This window comes from Platichthys flesus, chromosome 12 (assembly GCF_949316205.1).
Source record: "Platichthys flesus chromosome 12, fPlaFle2.1, whole genome shotgun sequence".
Taxonomy (NCBI): domain Eukaryota; kingdom Metazoa; phylum Chordata; class Actinopteri; order Pleuronectiformes; family Pleuronectidae; genus Platichthys; species Platichthys flesus.
Genome location: NC_084956.1, coordinates 17203066 through 17225728, shown reverse-complemented (window position 1 = coordinate 17225728; position 22663 = coordinate 17203066). Strand labels below are relative to the sequence as shown.

At 42.0% G+C, this 22663-nt stretch overlaps 2 protein-coding genes across 2 annotated transcripts in view; one reads left to right on the top strand and one right to left on the bottom strand.

Moving 5' to 3' along the window:
* cdh23 (cadherin-related 23) overlaps positions 1 to 22663 on the bottom strand; it is a 144425-nt gene that overhangs the window by 9071 nt on the left and 112691 nt on the right. The window contains exons 30-49 of the mRNA XM_062400417.1: positions 21989 to 22377; positions 21516 to 21617; positions 21360 to 21362; positions 21030 to 21179; positions 20089 to 20217; positions 19635 to 19763; positions 19287 to 19514; positions 5980 to 6201; positions 5775 to 5894; positions 5452 to 5632; positions 5230 to 5363; positions 4553 to 4762; positions 4031 to 4138; positions 3380 to 3482; positions 2900 to 3025; positions 2617 to 2820; positions 1916 to 2374; positions 1680 to 1796; positions 1377 to 1601; positions 629 to 798 (exon numbers count right to left, since the gene is read on the bottom strand). Coding sequence (XP_062256401.1) covers positions 629 to 798; positions 1377 to 1601; positions 1680 to 1796; positions 1916 to 2374; positions 2617 to 2820; positions 2900 to 3025; positions 3380 to 3482; positions 4031 to 4138; positions 4553 to 4762; positions 5230 to 5363; positions 5452 to 5632; positions 5775 to 5894; positions 5980 to 6201; positions 19287 to 19514; positions 19635 to 19763; positions 20089 to 20217; positions 21030 to 21179; positions 21360 to 21362; positions 21516 to 21617; positions 21989 to 22377 — 3509 coding nt within the window. The remainder of the gene's footprint in view (positions 1 to 628; positions 799 to 1376; positions 1602 to 1679; positions 1797 to 1915; positions 2375 to 2616; positions 2821 to 2899; positions 3026 to 3379; positions 3483 to 4030; positions 4139 to 4552; positions 4763 to 5229; positions 5364 to 5451; positions 5633 to 5774; positions 5895 to 5979; positions 6202 to 19286; positions 19515 to 19634; positions 19764 to 20088; positions 20218 to 21029; positions 21180 to 21359; positions 21363 to 21515; positions 21618 to 21988; positions 22378 to 22663) is intronic.
* On the top strand, positions 7198 to 18320 carry vsir (V-set immunoregulatory receptor). The gene is made up of 7 exons (XM_062401323.1): positions 7198 to 7434; positions 12976 to 13392; positions 13587 to 13637; positions 13729 to 13839; positions 14077 to 14104; positions 14872 to 15047; positions 16851 to 18320. The coding sequence occupies exons 1-7, from the start codon at positions 7353 to 7355 to the stop codon at positions 16886 to 16888; spliced, it is 903 nt and encodes a 300-aa protein (XP_062257307.1). The 5' UTR covers positions 7198 to 7352; the 3' UTR covers positions 16889 to 18320.

The following is a 22663-nucleotide window of genomic DNA, read 5'->3' as shown; positions in this document are numbered from 1 at the left end:
ACAGACAAACAAACACTTTGGCTCAGAGACACTGAAAGAAAAAGATTGTTCTTAGATTATATTGTCATACCAAATAAGCGGGAAACTAAACTATCTAAAGGATATATAAACTAAATGATATGCTACATTCACACAAAACCAGAATAACTGCGTGGTGGTTATATATATATATATATATATATGCAGTTTGAATCTATATACATTTTTTTTCCCAGACTTATGAGGTCACCTTTGACAAATTACATATAATCAATTCAACTTTGATTCTAAGTAACAACTGGTCAAAGTTGGAAGAAATTCCCTAAAAGCAGACTTTAACAATAATGTCAAAGAGGACAAAAACTAGTTTTGTCAAGTCTCTGCCACTTTGACCATTGTGCACCAAAATCATATAATTAATCTGTGAGTCTAGGTGAATGTTTGTACCAAATTAGAGGATTCCACGGATGCATAAAACTACTTGAGATAGAATACTTAGCTAGAAGTTAATTTATAACAGTATAACACTAAAAGTGGAAGGTGCTCCAATGATAATTTTATTTTATATCAAATAAAACCTCACAGAAAGTATATCTATGTCTAGTATACATTTCTGCTCATTTGTCTCTCTTAACAATCTGTTCAGTACCTGATATGAAGGTTGTAGGAAGACAGGGTTGTTGTCATTGACGTCCACGATGCGCAGATAAACTGGAAGCTCAGCTATTCTGGGAGGAGTTCCGTGGTCCTGGGCCCTGATGGTGAAATTCAGCCACTGTACCTGCTCGAAATCCACCGTCTGATTGGCCACAATCTTACCTGAAAGGTTATTAACACAGTGACAGTTCAGTCAGACAACTCATGTTTGAAATATTTATTGCAGCAGCAGAACATAATTAGAGAATTTGGCTACTAGGCATCGACTTCATCACTTCTCAACATATGATTACATTCATTTAATGGGGAGTGGCGAGCCAATATTTTTAACCCCTCTGTCAGAGCCTACAAGAAGTTGCTGGGGTGTGGAGAGAGTGATTCAACAGGCCGGGATACTGACACAGGGCAGCAGACCTCTGCATTAGGTGGATGTGTATGACAGAGAATTGGGAAGGGTGAAGCATGTCTCATGATTGGAGCAATGCATAGTGCATTAGTGAATGCAATAATTGTAAGTCGCTTTGGATAAAAGCGACTGCCAAAGGGCATGTAATGTAATGTAATGTAAAGCTGGCAAATGTCGCTCCATTTCTGGTTTTGATTCACCTGCTATAAATCAGCATGGCAATACGAAAAGAATAACACTATACATATTAAATCAAACTAAATGTAACTTTGGTTATTTTGAGAGTTTGCTAAGTGATGTGCAGCCTTCAGCAGCTTGTAGCTAGTGGTCATACCAACAGAGGGGTCCTCCAGTCTAACGTATCCCCCTCGGGGCAAGTGGAGCAGCTGGTAGATGACCTGGCCGTTGGGACCTTTATCGGGGTCCACAGCTGACACCGACAGCAGTGTTGTGCCCGGCTGAGCTCCTTCTAAAATCTTCTCTGTGAAATTGGAGACGCCAAAAGGCCGGAAACGAGGGGCGTTGTCATTTACATCCAACACGTTGATGGTTAGCCTTGCTGAGAAGAGAGAGGGGGTGTAAATACGTTAATATAAATAAAACCGAAGATGGATTTTGGTTTGGGGAATGAACTCACCGTTGGGAACGCTCCCTGACTTGTCGATGACTTCACTAGCATTGTCATGTACAGAAACAATAATCTCAAACGTAGCTACCTGCTCTCTGTTTATCGGGTTGCGTACAAACACTGCCCCTGAAATTTTAAAGAAACACATAATTATTGTACCAAAAGTAAGAGCATGTTTAATCAATGTATTGACTAAAAGGCTTTCTAAACTAATCTATTAAAGGTGGGTAAGCTCCATGACTCACCAGTGTGTAAATCTATGCCAAACGACTCCTGCAGGCCCTCCACTGGGTTGTTCCCATCATCCTTTGCCTCCACTGAGATGATGTAATACTCCAGCCGGGGATGCAGATCTTGGTCCTCAGCGGTCAGCGTGGCCACCACAACGCCAGGTGGTGTGGACTCATTGACGCTTATCATGGTCAAGGGCTCTATGAAGCGGGGCCGTGAGTCGTTTACATCATCCAGGATGACTGTGAGGGTGGCAGTGCCCGACATTGGGGGTGTGCCACGATCTGTTGCCATGACAACCAGGCGGTAGGAACCACGCTCCTCTCTGTCGAGGGTGTTGTTGCCGACCAAGACTGCACCGGAGAGCGCGTCTACCACAAAACGATCCTGAGCACCGCTTTCCAAACGGTACATGAGCCAGCCATTAGAGCCCGAGTCAGCGTCAGTGGCGGACAGCTGAGTCACCACCACGCCTGAAAGAGACCGAGTAATAAGCGAGACGCAAACAAACAAGCATGAACAGACTTGTACTATTGTGAACATGTAAAGCCTTTAACCCTGGCCCTAATCTAAGTGTAGATAATCACAGGATGGGACTCCAAATGGGAATTACCTATACTTTTCCGTCAGTGACTAAAACCTGGTGGATTATATATAAGTCAAATGTCTCCCAGCACACTCCTACACACAGATCATTTGGGCACAATCCACGCACCAGTGGGGCTGTTCTCAGGGAGTCGAACGCTGAAACTGGATGGACTGAAGACAGGAGGGTTGTCGTTCTGGTCCAGGATGGTAACTGTCAGAGGGACGCTGCTGTTCAAACCTCCTATGTCTTCAGCAACCAGAAACAGCTCGACACGGGGCTCCTGAAAGGCCTCGCGGTCCAACTTGGCCCCCTGACGCACACGAATCAGACCTGGAGGCAGACACAGAGACATTACCAGCTGCACTGCACCTTTCCCCTGTGTGTGCTTCCTGAAGAGTCTTAATCTTACCAGTATTGGCATCCACAGTAAAGAGGTCCACTCTTGCTCCCAGCAGGAGATACTTCATGACAGCGTTAGGTCCGATATCATTATCCTGAGCCAGAACGGGCCCATTCAACACTGTTACTGTACTGCCTAGGATGGGCAGAGACAAAGAGGTGAAAGGAGTGGTAAAATGATTAGGTTTGGATCTCTTTCTTTTTTTCATTTGGCACCTGTTCATGTGTCTCCTACCACTTTGATAACTGATAAAATACAGAGTTTATGACTCATATTCTGGTTGCAGTTTATCTCACTGTGTCTTCCCATGAGTTCCTGACAACAACACAAAAGTCATGTCACCTCTCAACATAGTGAAATAAAGTGAAAAAAAAAATCAAATGAGCCATATGCAAACAAGGTCAGGAAGTAGGGCAGACAGTGTTGCAGACAGTGTTTTTTTCAACTCAGTGCTCTGACAGAAGGTGACAGTCACACTATGGTTTGTACCTGCTGCAGAGTTCTCAGTGATTTCAGCCCTGTAGCTGGTCCTGGTAAATATGGGCCTGTTGTCATTTTCATCCAGAATGGTGATCACCAACAGGTCTGAATCCTGGTGAAGTGGGGGAAAAAGAGGGGGATAAAGATACAATGCTGGTAGGAATGGATAAGGTGGCATAGTATAAAGGTGAGAATGTTTGCGGGGAAGAAAGAAGAAGTTAATCAGCCCAAAAACAGTTTCACAGGACTTCACCACAGTGGCGAATAACAAGCTGTTTTCATAGAGCAGACAGTTCACGTGTTGTGATAAAACAGTGTCTCAACTTTTGCAAAGAGGAAACAAACATGACATAATTAGAGCTTTGAGAGAAACAACTTTACAAACACTTTTTTGTTGATTCTAATTCTGACATTTAAAGTAAATTGTGTGTGTTGGATAATTGTGAGTTTGATATGAAATATTATACTAGAAACCACAACATTGCTTAAAGATAGGACAGGTAAGGACAGAATTGTCTAGCTTCTGCTGTGGAAAATCTGCAGAATATCCTTCACATGTTATGAGTAATGTGTATTTATCGACTTAAAGCAATGACATGTTGGCTACATTCACATTTGAACTGCCTGTGTGGAAACATGTGAACGTTAGAGAGGGTTTACCCTGCGAGCGATGCGAGGGTTCTCAGGGTTGTCTTTGACAGTGATGGTGAGTCGATACTCAGCCACTCTCTCTCTGTCGAGCGGCCTGTTCACTTGCACCACACCTGTCTGAGAGATACAGAGAGGAGGAACCAGATCATGTGTGTGCTGAGAGTTCCATCATTAATATAACAATATGTTTCATCACAAACTGCGGGTTTAACCTTGTAAAGCTTCAGAATTCATCTTTTCATCCTCCCTCTATAAAGAACATGCAGAATTTGTACACACTGCAATATAATTATGCTGCAAATCCATAAATGTGTATAATGCCAGAAGCTACTGATCTATAAATGTCTCTGTATTAAGGGTGTACATGCTTTAAATGCTGACTTTACATAAGATGGAGCTGTAGCACCTGTCCCATCACATGCTTTCCATTTCCAGGTTTCACTTATTTCTACCCCCTGGTCAACCTTCACCACATCAGCATGGAGCATTTTTCAGTTTCTTTCTGCTAAAACCAAATCCATTCGATCTCACTGTGTCATTGATGTAGAAGGTTCCGTCCTGGTTGCCGGCGGTGATGTTATAAGTGAGCAGGGCGTTGCGTCCGCTGTCCGCGTCACGTGCTTGGACTATAGCCACAGAGGTGTGTATGGCGGCGCCCTCGCTAACGCTGGTGTTGTAAGGCAGGTTCAGGAGAATCGGGTCGTTGTCATTGATGTCTCGGACCTGGACCCCCACCACCACCTGAAGAAACCAGTCAGAGGTAATATTAGTGGTGCATGATAGGTTATGGTTAAGTTTTATGCCTCATTTACATGGCGTGTTTTATTAAATGTGAGAAAAACAAAGCCTTTGGAACATATTAATTCTCAAAAAAAACACAAAAATATTCTTCAATAAGTTGCTGTCACATTTTTTATACTTAAACATGTACAATTTGAGCCTGAGCCAAACACTTTTTTAAATCAACACTTCATGTTGAGCTCTAAGGCTCCTTTAAAGATGAACTGTTTGGCTTTAACTACCATGTGAAGATTGTGTATCTGGTAGAGGAGTATAGTTTGTGAAAGTGGTATTAGTTATTCATTTGTTGGTAATCAAACAGTACAGTATGCAGACATTTTTCCTGCAAGCCAAACTACAGCACAGGAGCGAAGTGAAGCTTGGAAGATCCTAACTGTTAAAGATGATATTTGTGTTTAAAGACCCACCGAGCTGTTGCGAGACGGGGTGCCCAGATCTCGGGCTGTGACAGTGATGTTGTAGAAGGCTGTGGTCTCTCTGTCCAGCTCCACATCCTTCCTCACCCGCAGCTCGCCTTCCACTGGAGAGACCATGAACTCATCTGACAAAGAGAAAGAGAAAATGAGGCTCAGAGGTACAGGATCTAATAATATGTCACTATAATCACAGAAAAACAGTGCGATACTAACTCTGCTGGTCTCCACCGGTGATAATGTACTCCACTTTGCCGTTGAGTCCAGAGTCTTGATCACTGGCTCTAAGTGTCAAGACCCGAGGTCCTGGTTGGCCCTCAGTGACCTCGAAGGGCCCCTCATAGGCGTTGGGGAAAGTTGGTGTCACATCGTTCACATCTAGGACGTTGACGAGCACCTAAAGAGGGAGGAAGGACGTTTTTAACACATTCATCCAGAGAGAGGAGAAGTATTTATAAGTGATACTTTTAAACCATGTATATTCGAATGAAAGAGATCACTTTGAGAACTTTGAAAAAGTATACTGTATGTATCATTACTGTTGTGCTGGATGTCAAACGAAGAGCAGGGTTTAGACTCTGGTCCGCTGCTGTGACAACCAGTGCGTAGTGTCCATTGCTGATCTCGTAGTCCAGCTCCTTCACAGCAGTGATTCTTCCCTAAACACATGCATCATACACAGATGGTCAACATGTTGTTTTCTGGGGTGTGTAACTCCACAGTGTGCTGGTGTCCATGTCGTACCGTGATGCTGTTGATATGAAAGGTCTGGATCAGGTTGCCATGAGCGATCGCATATCGCAAGGTGCCGTTCAGACCCTCATCTGGGTCGATGGCTGTTACCGTGGCGATGGTGGCTCCCACTGTTTCCGGTCCCTCGCTCAGCACGGTGACATACTCCTCCTCAGGGAACTCTGGGGCGTTATCATTCTCATCCAGAATGTGGACATTGATGGTGGTGGAGGTCTGTGACAGAAACAGACACAGGGAAACTTTTACAGCTGCACCTACTAGTTATGACTGACTACGTTAAACTGTGTAACAACATCTGGTGGGGGAAAAGGAAAACCATTAAATGTAAGTAAAGATGCATAATTACATGAGTGCATCCTAAAGGAAAGAACTTTGTCAAACCACAAGACAGATTCTCATGCATAAAGAATTAAAGGTTGAGTGTTGCTGCCACACCAGTCAATGATCTGGGTTTCCCTTCCAGTGATACGATCATCTAACACCTGCTTAAACAAACATCACAGCAGCTTGACCTGACATAATATGTTAATCCACTGTAACCAATTTCGTTTGGATAAACAAACAACCAGTGAAGGTCTGAGAAAAGATCCCTTCTGTTTCAGCTTGGAAAAAATCGAATGGTTACCAGGAAGCCATCAAGGTTGGAAACATATGGACATTAACCATATGAATAAAACGGATTTTATGAGGCTGTGTTATTGGAAGTATCAAGATATTTATTTGTCAAACCGATTACAACACAAAGGAGTGAGAAATCTTTGTAGAGAAACTCCATTAGCAAAAACCGAGGTTAAGTGTGTAGTAAATAAAGAAGAAGCAATAACTACAAATTCTAGTAATACGATAAATAAGACAGTATTAAATAATATAGCAAGGATAAATAAGGAGTACTTTTATGGACATAATGGAACTTACAAACACAATATGGGGAAGGTGTTTGATCCAATGACTTCTTTGTGCGACTCATACTGGGGCAGGATAAAAAAAAAAAAGTAAACCAACATTTCTGAATAAACTCTAAACCAAACTAATATATCTAATGGTTTTAATCCAAAAGATAATACGCAGATTACAGGGTGCAAAAGTTTAAATAAAATTGTGGTGACTGGGGCTGCCACAGTCTGAGTCCTGGGGGTGGGGTCAGACACAGGCTGTGACAGCGGGGGAGGAGCGGTTCTCACTACGGGCTTGTTCTTGTTGCATGCGCGCTGCAAAGTTCAGGAGGATCAAGAGAAGTTAGACAGAGACAGGAGCCTGTCAACAAACTCTCTGCTCAACGCCGAGAGTCTCTGCCCCGTCTCTGAGTGAAGGGAGAATCCGTGTGAACACAGGTCTGATTCCCTGCGGCTGCACACAGGGACACGATGGAAGCAGGATTACTGTGTCGCTCAGCCCCGAGCAGGATGAAGCTCATGTTGTGGCTCTGCTCCGCTCTGTTTACTGCAGGTAAGACCACTCACATCCACACAGCCACCACCAGACCTGAGGTTTCATCCCCCCGACCAGGAAGTGTGGCCACCTGATCACGCTTTTATTTTAAGTGACAAACTCAGAGACTGGTGGAAAACATTAGTTGAGTAAAGTGATTCTGTAAGTTTGTGTAGCTAAAAACCACAGTGCACTGAGACCAAGAACAAGGCTGGAATAGAGAAGGCCATTTGTTGAATTGTTTATCAAGTTTCTTTTTTACTGATGTAAACCCTGTGATATACATTCATGTAATATTAACAGCACTCAGGCTATATCTTTGGTACACCACGGTCTTGGCTTGTTTTAGTTTTTTATGTATCTTTTTTAATGTTTTCTGAAACAGCTGCATGTCTATCCTTGTCTCAGTAAAAACTAGTTGGAGGGTTCAGTTTCATGTGTCCCCAGACTTTGGTTTGTTGCTGTTGTTGTTTGGAGAGGGAACATCTGGTGTGAAGCTGTGTTAAAGCCCCTCCCTGGGGGATAAAGCTAACTGTAAATCCATTTTAAACCCACCCTGTATAACATAACCCCCAACTGCAGAGTCGGCCTTAATGTTTTTATAGTGGCACGTCTGAAATGACCAGGAAATGTCTGGCTAATTTGAAACTGTGAAAGAAAAAAAGTTTCATCAGAAATGGTTGTCAGGAAGCCCTCGTGAGCAGGAGGAGTTTGATGAACTATCAGTTATGTAACCCATCTACACATTTACTGCATCTTTTTCATGTCATTTCCGAGTGTTGACGTCGGAGCTGTGATGAAGTGCAGACATGTTTTTCATGGCATGGTTTGAGAGCTTGTAGGCATCTGACTCTGGAGGAGAGAGGAGAAGCAGCTGTTGCCTCCAGGGCGCAGAGGGCCTCACTTCAAACACTAAAACCTTGCAGAGGTTATCAGTTTTTGACTTTTGGATTTGGTCTGTTTAGATGAACTCACATGATAAATCTGTCGAAAATCCACAAGTGATGTCGACTGAACTTTCAAGTTGACTCCAATACTACCAAAATTCTCAACATGTTCATGTTTCAAATGGAAAATAAGAGATATATTCAACTGATAAAATAAAGTAAAATGTCTTGCCTGGGTTTAAAGCCTCTGATTTAGTACCACAAACTTCACAGCTCCAATAAAAAAGCTAATGTGTCCCTTCAACCCAGTGAACTCTTCTTTGTTTAGAGCTTTCCTTCCTTTCAGCCTCTGATGAAAACAGCTGTTTGTGCCACCAGCAATAATGGGTTCCTCCGCCCCTAAACATGACTTGAGATAAACACAGCAATAATCAGTGCTGTGTTTCCGCTCAGTCGAGATAAGCATGGGAGGACAATGCCACACGGTCAGAACTGGTCAATGAAAAGCCTCCATCTCTGGGCCGACTACTTTCTCCTCCTGTTGTGTCTGAGCTGGTGTCCTGCATTGATTCCCCCCATTCCTAAATGAATAAATCATTAGTAGGATCCAGCAATTAAAAATGGCTTCCTGGGTAAGGCTCATCGACAAGAATAGGCCTGTATGTTGACGTGCAGCAGCTGTGTGGGAACATGGTGCATGAGCAATAAGGAGACGGTGGAGGAGGGGGTGCTCCCTTCTTCTCTCCTTTTTGAGGGTATAACCTTTTTAAAGGTCTGACAAACAGTGGAAGATGAACATTTCCTATCTGATGTTTAAAATGGAACAAGAATGATGAGTCAAACCCCCCCCAAGTGGCCTTCATACTTGTAGTGACGATTTGTCTTCCACACAAGGCTCAAGGACACAGCATTGACCCCCACTGATAAAGCAATGACTCAGCTTCTAGTCACAGCAATAACATAATGTCCTTTAGGTTGTAACGCTCTAAAACATTTAACTTCAAGGGAACCGTACAACCATGCAGCTGTAAAGTCCAAAACTGGAAAAACCCAGTGAGAGAGGAAGCAAGTGAGCTAGTGGATATTTAAGTAATTTTGTCAAAAATTATGTCATAGTCGCTCTTTCACTGTTTCAACACTATAAAAATACCAATTTACACTTTCAAAATGACAGTGAAATGAAGAAAGTCTGTTGTAATTATGTTGTAAATGTGCTTACGAAGCTACGATGACACAACCCTTTAGTCACAGAGCTAACTTTATGAAGACATTTTAGAGGAAAATGAAGTGGAAGATTCCTGGATTAAATACAGTACATTAATTAAATAGTTTGCATATGTTGTCTCAGTCAATAATACAAAATTATGAGATCCATGAACATGATTACCTACATCACTGACTCTTAACTACTTCCTTTTATGAGTGAGAAGTGTCTCAAATTCCACAAATAACACTTTCTTTCGATGAAAAGATGCCTGAAGCATCAGTACAAGAGGCTTCAACTGAAACTCTCCGCTTTCTCTCTGTGTGTGTGTGTGTATGTGTGTTTATGGGCTAATCTGAGATCCTCCTGCTGGTTTCATCAACACCCTGTAATGGGCTCATCATTACCATTACGGCGGGTGTGAAAAAGGGTGGAGTCTGAGGTGTGTGTGTTTGGGCAAGCAGCACTTTTACAAACACAGGTAGAGACTTTCTGCAAGTGGAAGGATATTAGATTAACCAGTAGGGTATGTTCAGTAATCAGTTTTTTGTTAGGATCTTTTTAATACACAAGGATGGAAATACTAAAATACTCAGATAGTCTAAATAGCTGGTACAGAAATTAAGAACATGATTAATTAAAACAGAAAAAGCTATAAAAGGTGCATGTTTGAATGGGAAAAAGAAAGCTGGCTGTCAAATGCAAACATGTCCTTAACAGGTGGCATCCAGGGTTAAAACAAAGAGGGCCTGTTCCTTGGCCCTCAGGGGCTATCAGGATCCCGAGAACAGAAATCAAAGGAGGAAACTTAAATGTATAATCGAGCCAAAACACAGATGTCTGGTTTACATATGAAGGAAACCCTGCCTGTTACAGAATGAGCAGAGTGTGCTGTCTGTTTTTACCTGTGGTTGCAACCACATCAAGCCCAGATAGTGCTGACACTGTAGTAACACCATCCCATTGGCACCAAAGACGAATGCTGAAAAATCCTACTCATTGTCTCTAAGAGTCCTTTAGTGAGGTCTGATCATGTCAGTGCGTTATCTTTTTGATGTGTCTATTAATGTCCCAGCCCAGCAGTCAATCACGTTTTGGCTCTTTGTGAGTAAGACCAGAGAAACTTGGGAATAGTTGTCAGAAAGAAGGGCAGGGAGGAAGGCAGGGCGGGTGTGAAACAGGAGAGGACGAGGACTTCCCCTCCTATTGTCCCACCAAACAGACAGGAACAGCTACAGGGGCAACAGTTTCACTTTAATCACCATCCCTGCTCTTCCTATTGCTTTTCCGAACACACAATGGGCCAGTGCAGAGTTCAGCTGCCCACCTAGGAACGTGGCACGTATACATTGCACTCTGTGTGAAACATGCATGCGCAGGATGCACACACACACTGTGTATACAAACATGCAAAGATAATGAAAAAGGAAACGTCGCTGGCTGGTCAGCTACTGTGTTTCCTACGCAGCACAGAGTGTAAACCAATCACATCAAGGTTTTGACATTTGGACTAAAACTATTTATGTGCTTCCTCATTTATTTTGTAGCTGACCCAAAAGACCAATGCATCGCAAAACATCTGACCCCCTCCACATTGGTTTGGAATCACACAGCTGCTTCCCCAGCTCCCTTTGTGTTTAACACCAAGCAAGGTGCTAGCAAATCTGTAGCATTGCATGGGATTTGCCTTTGACAGTAGATTGGAAACACATCCAGTTGCATTGTTGCTAACTGGGAAATTAGGGTTGCAGCCTGCTTGAAATGTTGAGCCAATGAGAAGCTGTGGAACCCTTCTGAGAATAGTAAGGAGCCACACAGGAGGAGCAGAGTGTGTTGTTATCGTGTGTTGGGACGAGTCAGGAAGGAAGTCCACTCCTTAAATCCTGGCTCTGACCAGTTACCCTCAACAAACACGCATGCATGCACTGTGAAATCTGTGTTAAATGCAATACACTGTTGCATGTAAAGTTCTTGTTTGCTGCAGAGCCCACACACACACACACAAGCTTCCTGTCTTTGCTTTGCAAAAACACACAGCAAACTTTTACAAAGAATGGGAATAATCTATGTAAGTGGAGTAAAAGTCGTTTGGGTAGTTTACATGATGGGTATATGGGAGTCATTATTTAAGTGTGTCAATGCTGTACAGTTGCTGTGTAATGAGGATGCATTGAATAGATTATGTTGAGTTTGCAATAATATGTTTTTTTGTGAGGCTGAAATTGTGGCTTCAGGCTGCTGAGCCTGACAATATGTTCACTAAGTTGTGTTACTGCCGTGAAATAATCATTCGGAGCAAACATTAAAGAGTGTCTCTACTCGTGTGTTCCACTGCTGCAGTATAGTGAGAACAGGATGTGGTTAAACACACTTGTGTGAGGGTGAGAGAAGAAGAAGTTCTAATGCAACATATAAAGAAACATCTCACAGCCTCTCTTTCAGCTTCAAGAACTTACATTAAGTTATGTGGAGGATCAGTGTCAGTGGACAGCCCTATGAGAAAGACGGGGCTATTTCACCACAGTCTCACAGCAATGATACCGTACAGCGAAAGTGGTGTAAGCAGTGATTTAACAAGACATCAGTCAGATTTCTACACAACCTTAACATGACATTTATTCATTGGCAATTGACTCTCTCGCTTTAGCTGTCCAAGAGGATCAGAAAATTTAACTCCCGCTAAAATAAAGAACATGAAAGATGCGGCTGTCTGAATGTGTTTAAAATCCTCAAAGCATGTAGTGTGCAGAAATAGAGCTAGGAAAATATTAGATTGTGGTTTTAAATTAATTTTTCATTGGTACTGTGGTTATCTATGCTATAACTGTGGTGCCGGGCCGGAACCTACTCTGACTCAATTTCAGCTGCAGAACCATTTGAAAAGAACTGTGACTTAACCATCAACTTGCATGGTCGCATATATAACATTCGGATATCAGGCCTATAACCTTTTAAAACTATAACTGTAAACCAATATATAACTGAGATGAAAGAAAGCTGGGATATTGTTGATGCACCTTCATAAGGTTTTCTACATTATTCAAAATTAAATTATATCACAAACAAATACAAATAAAGGTTTTATCCTTGTTGTATGTAATGTCTCATGTCCCTACTGAATATGAAATTCTGCTACTGCCATCATAATAAACCAAACTGTGACTGTAATATTTACTTAACTAAAAATACACCTTTTTTTCTTGTCATCATGTTATTTGTGTTTCCTGGGTTGAGCTTCTCATGCACTTCCCATAATTCCCACTGTAAACAAATCCCGAACCACAGCCACATCCACAAACCGCATCATTTCTAACCTGAAGCCTCAAGGCTACATATTGGTGGAGCTGGTTTAAGGTTATGTTTAGAAAGGGAAGGACTGACTCTAACTTGAGACACAAAAGTTGCGATAAACATACTGGCAACTGTATGTGCTAACAGTATTCTTCCATATTTGCTTTCTTTCCCCAGCCAATGGGGAGTCGTCCCATGGCCACTCCACAATAAGCGTTTCTGCCCCCCACCTCTACTACACCTGTCCCGAGGGGGCAACCGCCAAACTGGTGTGCGCCCAGAGAGGTGCTGCCTTGCACACCGCTGATATCTTGAGGCGCAGCTGGCTGTTCACGCCCCATAGTGATCAGCACTGTTCGGGAAAGGAGGGCCCACGCAACACAGCCTTCGGCGGTCATCCCCGTGGCAACAACAGCTTGCCGGCGGGGTTGCAGTTTGGATTTTCGGAGCAGATTTTCTGGGCGGTTCTGCAGAACTTGACCCATGCTGACCAGGGCCGCTACTGCTGCATGGTCCTAGACATACAGGTGTTAAACAAACATCCCTCCCTGCTGCAGAAACCCCACAGTCACATTCTCCTCATAGTTACTCCACGTAAGTAAATGTTTTACTGTGAATGTGAAAATAGAATTTGATTAACTAACAGGGGAAGAAATTAACTTAGGTAAAGCATGTCTGTTGCAATCACCCACTGTAGTTGACAACTATGTGCCTAAATGTCATATTCCATAAGCAGACGCTGTGATGTACTGGATGAGAGAGGTAATGCATTTAATCGTTTTTTCCAGGGAGAGATGGATCTCAAGAATGCACTGTTTGGGATCCCACACCATCTGGAGGTATATCATCTTATTCAAGGCTTCATGGCCAATTGATGGCTGGCCAGTTATTTCATTTATTTAACTCTCAGTCTCTCTGCTGCTTCCCCAGGCACCGTGCCAGTGGCCTTGGCCATAGCAGCTTGCATCTTGGCTCTGCTCTCTCTGCCTCTTATTCTGGTGCTTGTGTACAAACAGAGGGAGAATGCCCAGTCGAGCAGACGTATGTTTGCACAAACAAGCACTCACGCACACTCACATTACCAGGTCGATTCTATGGATCAGATATAAATCTCTCACACTTGGTCCCTCATAATGTTTGGCCTGACTCATATTTCCTGTCACTGAGGTGGATTGAGTGCATTTCACACAGTAGGAATCACTTCCAGCTTGGATCTGTAGTGTTCCGCTCTGTTTCAATTCATTCACAATGGCCCATTTCCCGTTTCCTCTCTCCCAGGTGCACAGGAGCTGGTGAGGATGGACAGGTGAGTTTTCCCACACTCTACCGGGCAGCTGATCTCATTCATCAGCTTCACAGCTGCGCTTTAGGATAATAACATTGTTTACATGGATATTCTGCCAGTATCCAGTGGTCACATCGTGTCTTTCACAATAGGTAGTTTCTGCCAAACAACTTGATTACACTATAAGTTGTTAAAGCGCTGCTGGTAATTTCTAAGGACATTTGTTTTCTATAAATCTATATATAACTTTAAACATCAATGATTAATCACTACTTTCATTTAGAGACATAGCTCTACGAATTCCAGAAATCTATCTCTGTCTGTGTGTGGCTCGCATTTCTCTAGAATCGTTCATCTTATTGGCTTCACTATTGACATTTGTATTGTAAAGGACTGAAAAAGGTGCAATGTCTAATTTTGTGCATTTGGAGACAGGATATGAATGAACTTTGAATACAAATGTGACCAGCAGCTAGGAATCATCGACACAAGTGAAGTTGTCATTAACAAACAGGGAGTTTACGATAAGAGTCGTGTTGACTTTATGGCTCACTATAATCCTTTTCTGCATCCATTAAATAAACAGAAAACCTTATTCAAAGTCCATTACAGAGCCATAGACATCTGGGTTTAAAGCCAGGCTTACTGCAAGAAATACAAAAGCAGCAAAATCCTTCTAAATGTTGAGCAACACATAAGTGTTGCAACCATTTATTGGGTAATTTTGGTCATTTCATACTCATCTATATGCTTCCCTTTCTTGTGTGTTTTTGTGTGTGTGTATTCAGCGAGGCCCACGGCCATGAGAACCCAGTATTTCTCGGGGGATCACCAAAGATTAAGACCCGCACCGTCTCTCAGATCATGGCCCGACAGTCCTCTGAGACAGGACACCACCTGTTGTCTGAACCAGGAACCCCTCTCTCTCCTCCTGCACATGGGGACGTGTTCTTCCCGATAGAGGGTAGGAAACACAAAATTATACATCACGACGACACGACTGCAGGTTACACCAAGGGAACACAATGTTCAGGCCAAGACAGAGGAATTGATACAGGGGACATATTATAGGATCGGAAACAGTTGCAGTCTACAGATGAAAAACAGTAAATCATTCTACACAGGCTGAGACATACAGGTATCTAACCCATCTGTTTTGTTCAGCTTTTACCCGCTGGCCTCTCTCAAACCTTAATCTGACCTGCACCATAACACAAAGAGAGCTGAGTATGAGTTAGCTCACTCTCAGGGGACATCAATAACAAACTTGATTTCACAAAATTTTAGACACTATATAACAGAATCATTTGAACATGTATTAAATTTAAAAAAGTATAAAAGTGATTTGATGTTTTAAGCTAACTTCATTGATTTTGTAGAAATATTAACTTTATATCAGCAACCATTTACTTCCCTTCCCTATGTGGCATGTAACTATATTACTCAAGCACGTAGTTGGGAACAAACCTATTTCAAAATCAATTTAGTAAAAGACTAATGCAATCACAGAGGAACTGTCTTTGCTTTGGCTGTAACATCCTGCATCAGTGAAACATCTGCGGAAAGACACTCACACTGTCGTGCATCATAGCACGCTCGCGTTCGAAACAGCTGGGCAGAGTTGACGTGACTAAGAACATATTCTGCATAGGGGCTTTAATTTCTTACACACAAATGAAACCACCACTTTTTGCTGTCATCATCTGAATACTTCTGTTCTCCTCCCTCGCAAGTCATTCTCCACCCATCAGCACTCTCATTTAACTCTAATGGCCCCTTCGACCGTTCTCTCAGACTCAACTTGAAATAATATTGAAGCATTAGTTACGGTGAAGGGGTTCAATCCTGAGTGTTTTTCTACCGATTCCCGGGGCACCTGGGCAGACATTCCAGGCATACTGAAGTGGATTGCCCCGTTTTTCTGGAAACACAGTCAACGGACAGAAGGACGCTTACTGAAACTCCACTCTGAACCATCTCAAATGCATTAATATGACCTTGAACAGTTTACTCAGCAAACATGGACAAGTCTAAGAAACACTGATCGAAGCTTGTCCATTGACAATGTACTTTAGGTGAGAACTGACAAACAAGCAAAATCTAAAACTGGGCCAAAACCTAAAGGATTATGATAAATGTTTAAAAAAACTTCTGCTTAAGGTAGATGATGGCGTATCAGATCTAAACGTTGCCTTCACTCTGAAAGGAGCCACAAATATTGCTAACACCGTAAAAAAAATGTTTAAGTGGAAATTCCCTGCCAAAGGTCATTTCTTACACTAGTACAAATGTTATGCAGAACACAGAGCCTGGTTTCCCATGAGAGGTTTCATGTTACATGGATAAAAGCAGCACTTCAGCTTTCCTCTTCATATTTTTGGTCCACTGACCTTAAGCAGAGCGGAATTTAACCAGCAGCAGTTCCCTGTTATCTTTGACATGTCGCAACTTAGACTTAAGACCGCCCAGTTCCGCTTTTCAATGGGTTTCCAGCCAAACACATTTTATTCTGTGAAATCTATCAGTCTTGCTTGCCTTTGTACTTTTCAAAGAAGTAGGAGGTTTGGAAAGACAAATGCTGTTGTGTGTCTTTTGTCAACATCTGTCTGCATTTTGGGCAGGAAGTGAAATTTTCAATGAGTCAACTCCCACATATTGAAGTTTCCATGTCAGCACAAGACAAGAAAAGTGCATTTTTTGTGCAGGTTGATATACGACCTGTTATTATTTCTTTGCTCTGACTGACCTGCACGTCTCTCTGTTCCAGACACCATTGCTGAGTCTCCAGACTTCCTGCAGATTTAAAGTGGGGGTGAGACCTCATTCACTGCTCGGACTGCTGACCTGGAAACAGTCCTGCAACTCTCTTCCTCTTCTCTCTGCGTTCAGAGCGACGTTGCCCCTGTAAGCTGTCTCACAATAACCTCTGCTAGGAGAGTCATCTGTATATTGTCTGGACCGCAGGAGGGAATGAATTATTTCCACCTGCAACAACAGCTAGAGGCCGGAAGCGAACTATTGCTTGTGAGCACTTGTGTTGTGGCGGGGGCCGGGTTTGTGTGTTACATTCCATCTAAACACTGTCTAACAGCTTGTGGGCCAACAGGCGCCTACGTCTAGAGAGGCCCACTGCTTGAGATGAACCCAGAGTGCTGAGGGTGAAGGTCCTGCGATATAAAAGGGTGGCATGTTGTTTGGTGCAGTTCAAACTTGCATGTGTAATTTGGCAGTTCCTTGTAAAATACAAAACATGCAGACCAGGACCCCCCTCATCATGTGTACACGACTCACTGCAGAGCAAATTTAATAAGAAATCTCAAACCAGACAGGGACTGCAAAACGATACAGTTTAATCTGATTCTGATACCTCATCCCTGGCCCCTGTAAAAAAGTGTTGCAATAGTTTCAAACTGATATAGGCTCAATCATCAGAAAAGTTCAAAAGATTTTGTACAAGCAATCACGTGTTGTTTTATGGCATTACACTGTTTCTCTCCCACAAATGAACCCAGCTTCTTACCCCCTCCCTTTTTGCTACCTCAGTTACTCTCGGCTCTGTTGCTTTAAATACTCTCCTTCCTTCCTGTACTCTCAGAAAGACAGCACTTCACAGTGGCCTTAGATATATTCATTAGGTGCTGAACATTTCAGTGAGTACAGTATTTAGGGGAAAAAAACTGTTCTTGCTGATCATTTTTAATGAATGTTAGTCATGCTTGTGTACATTTTGATGATTAAGAAAACAATGTTTATTGCTGTTTTGTGAATAATTTAGTAATTTGAAAAATGTATTTTGGGATGTGCATATGAATCTTCATTCTTATTTTTTTGTGCAATGTCACTGTTACAAACTAAATATTAATTAGTATGTCTGAAAAGAAATGGTCTTGAAATGAAATCCAAACATTCATCATATATATACATATTAAAGTCAAGTCTGAGTGATTGTGTGAAACCACTGGTGTTTTTTTTTTCATGTTGAGGTCAAATTGGAGCTGGTATCTAAACGGAAATCATCTTCTTTTGAGTTGTTGCAGGTGTATAGGACAGGGCATGTATTTAATTTATTTTTCTTCTGATGATTTTCACAAGTAGTGTATCTGTATGTTTCATACAGTAAAAAGCTTGTATTAGACATATACAGAACAATGCTGTGAAAGTATGTTTGCTCTCTATATTGCATTTAACTTGTCCTGGTTGTAGCTTGGAAATAAAGTGAAGCTCTTAAACCTTAAAACCTTGCCTTGAGTTTATAAAATCACCGGTCTTTTCCACTGTCATGTCTCCAAAACCATCACTACACAAGGACGCCGTGCACTTGCTGCCAAGGGAACCATTACAGTTGGAACAAGGTTGTTCCACTTGCTTGCCTGTAAGATGGTGCACACCAGAGGGAGACTGGCATTGAGCAGAGAAAATGATAAACCAATCTTAGTATTTTATGAGAGGAGACAGAGGGCTGGATGGGAGGGGGGGGGGGGGGGGGGGGCTGGTGTGGGTGTCCTCTCACCAGTGCTGTTATTGCAGTCTTACATTAATTATATCATCTATTAGCCGCTACATTATTGTAAGTTTTCACTACCATTAAAATATTGTCACATGCACCTGTAACACAAAGTACTTCATATCTTTATGTTCATTAATACATTTAAAAGGTTATTTAAATGTTGCAACTATTTCTAAACGGAAAAAGCAATAACATACATCTTCATTTTTTTTGGAACCACTGTATGTCTTGTGGCTTTCCTGTTGACAGATGAAGGTGTTTCCTGTTTCCTTCACAGCTCAACAGTTCATACTGTAGACGAACTAAACTGTTAGAATCATGTGTGATTTACACATTTGATTTGTACGTACTTTGAATTAAAGCAGGTGGATAAAGAGACAGTAGACAGAGGAACAGAAGGCATGCTTGTTTGTAGTACGGTGACTAACCAGAAGAGGGTCCTGTTTAAGATGTGGTGCTAAATCACCCAAATGACCCCTGTGTCAAATTCAAGTCAGCATGACCAGATCTGATTAGATTATGTATACGCTTTAGGAGAGGTTACTGCACAAAGAGGGTTTAAAAACAAATTATTTTTCATCATTATTCCAAGCACTGGCGTAAAATTAGATTTTAGAACATGCTGGATGAGACATATTTTACAGCACATTATCAGTTAATCTGACGTTGAGACAGATCTAGTTTACAATATCCTACCGACAGAGGTGGCGTCCCGTCATCTTCCACAGTGACAGTAAGTCGGTATTCTTGCTGGCGCTCTCGGTCAGGAGGCGCTGGCCTTGTCACCATCTCTCCTGTCACACGGTCCATGCGGAAGGTCAGGTCCTGGTTTCCAGCAGTTATGTAGTAAAACAACATGGCGTTGGGGCCAATGTCTTGGTCAATGGCGATCACACGGAGGACTGACGTACCTCCTCCAACATTCTGCAATTCACATTGTAAATGACACCCCATTAAAGAACAAATACAAACCTGGGGCCGCTATTCAAATGTTACATGTCAGATTACATGTAGATAATGTGCGATGTGCATGATTGTCCCTACCTCACTTATGCTGACATTGTAGCCCCTCTGGCTCTCAATGACAGGAGCATTGTCATTGATGTCCAGGATGTTGATGGTGAGGGAGTGGTCTGTGTGTCTGGGGGGTGAGCCATTGTCACTGGCACGTACCTGCAACAACATACACAGGCATCGCTCTGTACTCGTATGTTGTGCTGAACATGTTTTACAGCTGTATTCATGTTTTTAGTGGGGCTCCTGGTACATCTTATCAGCTTAAAACCTAAAAATGATAAATCATTTAATAATCACATGACTATGATGACATTAAAGTCAATATATTTTATACTAAACATGTGGGACACGTAATAAGTTAAAGTATTCGGTTGAGGTTAGAAATCAATACATGGTTGTGGTTGTCAAGTGAGAGCTATATTGCCACATATATTAATTATGTTGTGTAAAGGTCAATACTACATGTGGATTGCTGCCTGACCTTCAGTAGGTAACGGTCCACTGACTCTCTGTCCAGAGGAGCATTGACATAAACCTCCCCGTAAGTGTGGTTCACTGTCTTGATTTTAAACACGTCCTCCATGTTGCCTGCCACCAAAGTGAAATTGACCTGAGAGAGAAATTAGTCAGAATAAGTCGACGCCAGTTTGTTTTCTTTCTTTTCCGACAGAAAGAGAACATCATCCTCAATGCACCAGCTTAGGTTCAGCCTAAAGCTTTCATCATGAAGTTACCTGTAATGTATAAGGAGTTTAAAAGTTGAATTTCAATGTGCAGCTTCTAAATCTTAAATAAATCAAAACCCATACTTAAGAATCAATGAGCACATCCAAGACACCCACGGAGCATCAAAAGCAAGAGCAAATACATTTATGATTAAGAAAGAAAATTAAGAAAACATAAGTGAGAGACAGGAGGGGATGAGTTGGTAGAGAAAAAAAGCACAAATAAGGAATAAGGAAAATGTTCTGAAGGAACCTAGGTGGCTCACGACACTGATATATCATCTAACACTCAGCTTTTGTGAAACTGAGACAAGCGTCATTTGACATATAATCGTAATCACACAATATGAAAAGAAACACAGATGAAAATGTATAACATAACATCTAATTGCGATATAATATATATATTAATAATGTGAGACGTATATACAATAATATGATATATATATAAACTGATAGGTTGCGCCATTTTTTCACTGGAAGAACATATTTATGTCATTAAGTAAATATGGCTCTGTATAGCTGTGTAGAAGGTTTCCTGTCAAATCAACACATGATACAAAAATGTGTCAGTTGCCCTATATAGTTGCACTAATTAGTCCCAAGTCTATAATGGTACTGTGGTGATGTTTTGTTCTGCAAGGTCTACAAACTAAAGTTATCTTTTGGATGTCCATTTTTCCCTCTCTACCCTCACCAGTCCATTCAGTCCAGCATCTTTGTCCCTTCCGAGCACGACTGCCACTTTTTTCCCCATGGGCGTGTTTTCTAGGATGTTCACTGAAGTATCAGAAGTGATGTCCAACTCTGGGCTGTTGTCATTCTCGTCCAGAATGGTGATTGAAACCTGTTAATAAAAGGTGCTATCAAAAGTGGGCTCTGCCACACATCAGTGAAATGATACTTACCTTAAGTTTGAGATTAATCAAACCAAGCCAACACATCTAAAGATAAAAGATAAGCACTTCACATATTGCAAATAAACATATGTCATGTTGTACTTTATAAAAATAATTCAAAGTCTTACCTTCTGCAGTCCCAATGAGAGATGCAATGAATAAAAGAGGAATGCCATTAGGTTTTCTACAACAGAATAGATACAACATATACTGTTATGCATTCAAAATTTAACGGGAAAACAGAGATGGGGCTTCGAATTCGAATTCACAATGAATCAACATACCACAGTGGAGTCCTTTTTAGGCCCTCCATCGTCAGCTACAACAGTCAATGTATACATATCCCCCTTCTCTCTGTCCAGCAGACCGGTCACTGTGATACGGCCCTGAAACATCAAACACAGCAGCGTTTCTAGATGGAAATCTTCCTAATGTGGCAGAAAATGAACGAGGTAGTAGAGACGATGAAGTTTCGTAGAAAACAACAAAAAGTCCCCCTTTCTAATCTATTAGAGAAAGACTTCAAAGCAAACACACTCTCTGATCAGCTTACAGTCATGCTGCAACAAGAGCTCGAGCTTAAATCACAGAGGAAGAGGTGTTATCAGACCACACTGAATGAAACACATTTGACAGAGGGTGATTGTCGACACAAAATATAGGCAGGTACACTGTGTTCTTACATGTACTGTAAAGTAATGTGCACTGTGATCATATCTTCATTGATCTTTCTTCCGCTGCTCCCTCTCTCACTCACCGTGACACTGTCGATCTTAAATAGGGCCAGAGCAGCAGGCGACGTGTCAGGGTCGAAGCGATAAGTCAGCTGGTTCAAGTTGTCGGCCGACTGGGCCTTCACCTGGACCACCTCTGTCCCTGTGGCGATGTTCTCACGCAGAGAGGCCTCGTAGCCAGCGGAGAAAAAGGCCACAGCCTCATCCAGCTCATTAAGCAGCGTGACATAGACTGTGCAGTAACCTCGGTGGAAAGGTGGGGCCTGGTCAGTGGCTGAGACATTCATCAGATAGGTGGTCTTGGTCTCGTAGTCCAGGTAGTCCACAGTGGTTACCAGGCCGGTGCTTACGTCCACCTCAAATTTGCGATCTGAGCCGGACACGAGGGCGTAGGCGACTGCCCCACCATCACCTTCACAGGAAGAAAGAGGTGGTTGGCATGAGATCACTTACAATAAACCTGTCTTTTCAAGAAATGTAAACAAGGAAAAGAAGCCTTTAGTCGTTATTGAGCACAGCACTGGAACTAAATGCCACATGGTTTTAAAAATACCCTATCCAAAAACTGCAGTTATTAAATCAAAACAGAAAACAATTATTTATTTATTCACAAGTACCTTTAACTAAACTATTTAACAAAATCTAAGATCATAAAACCATTGTATTCTATTTTATTACTATTTCTATCTATTTATATT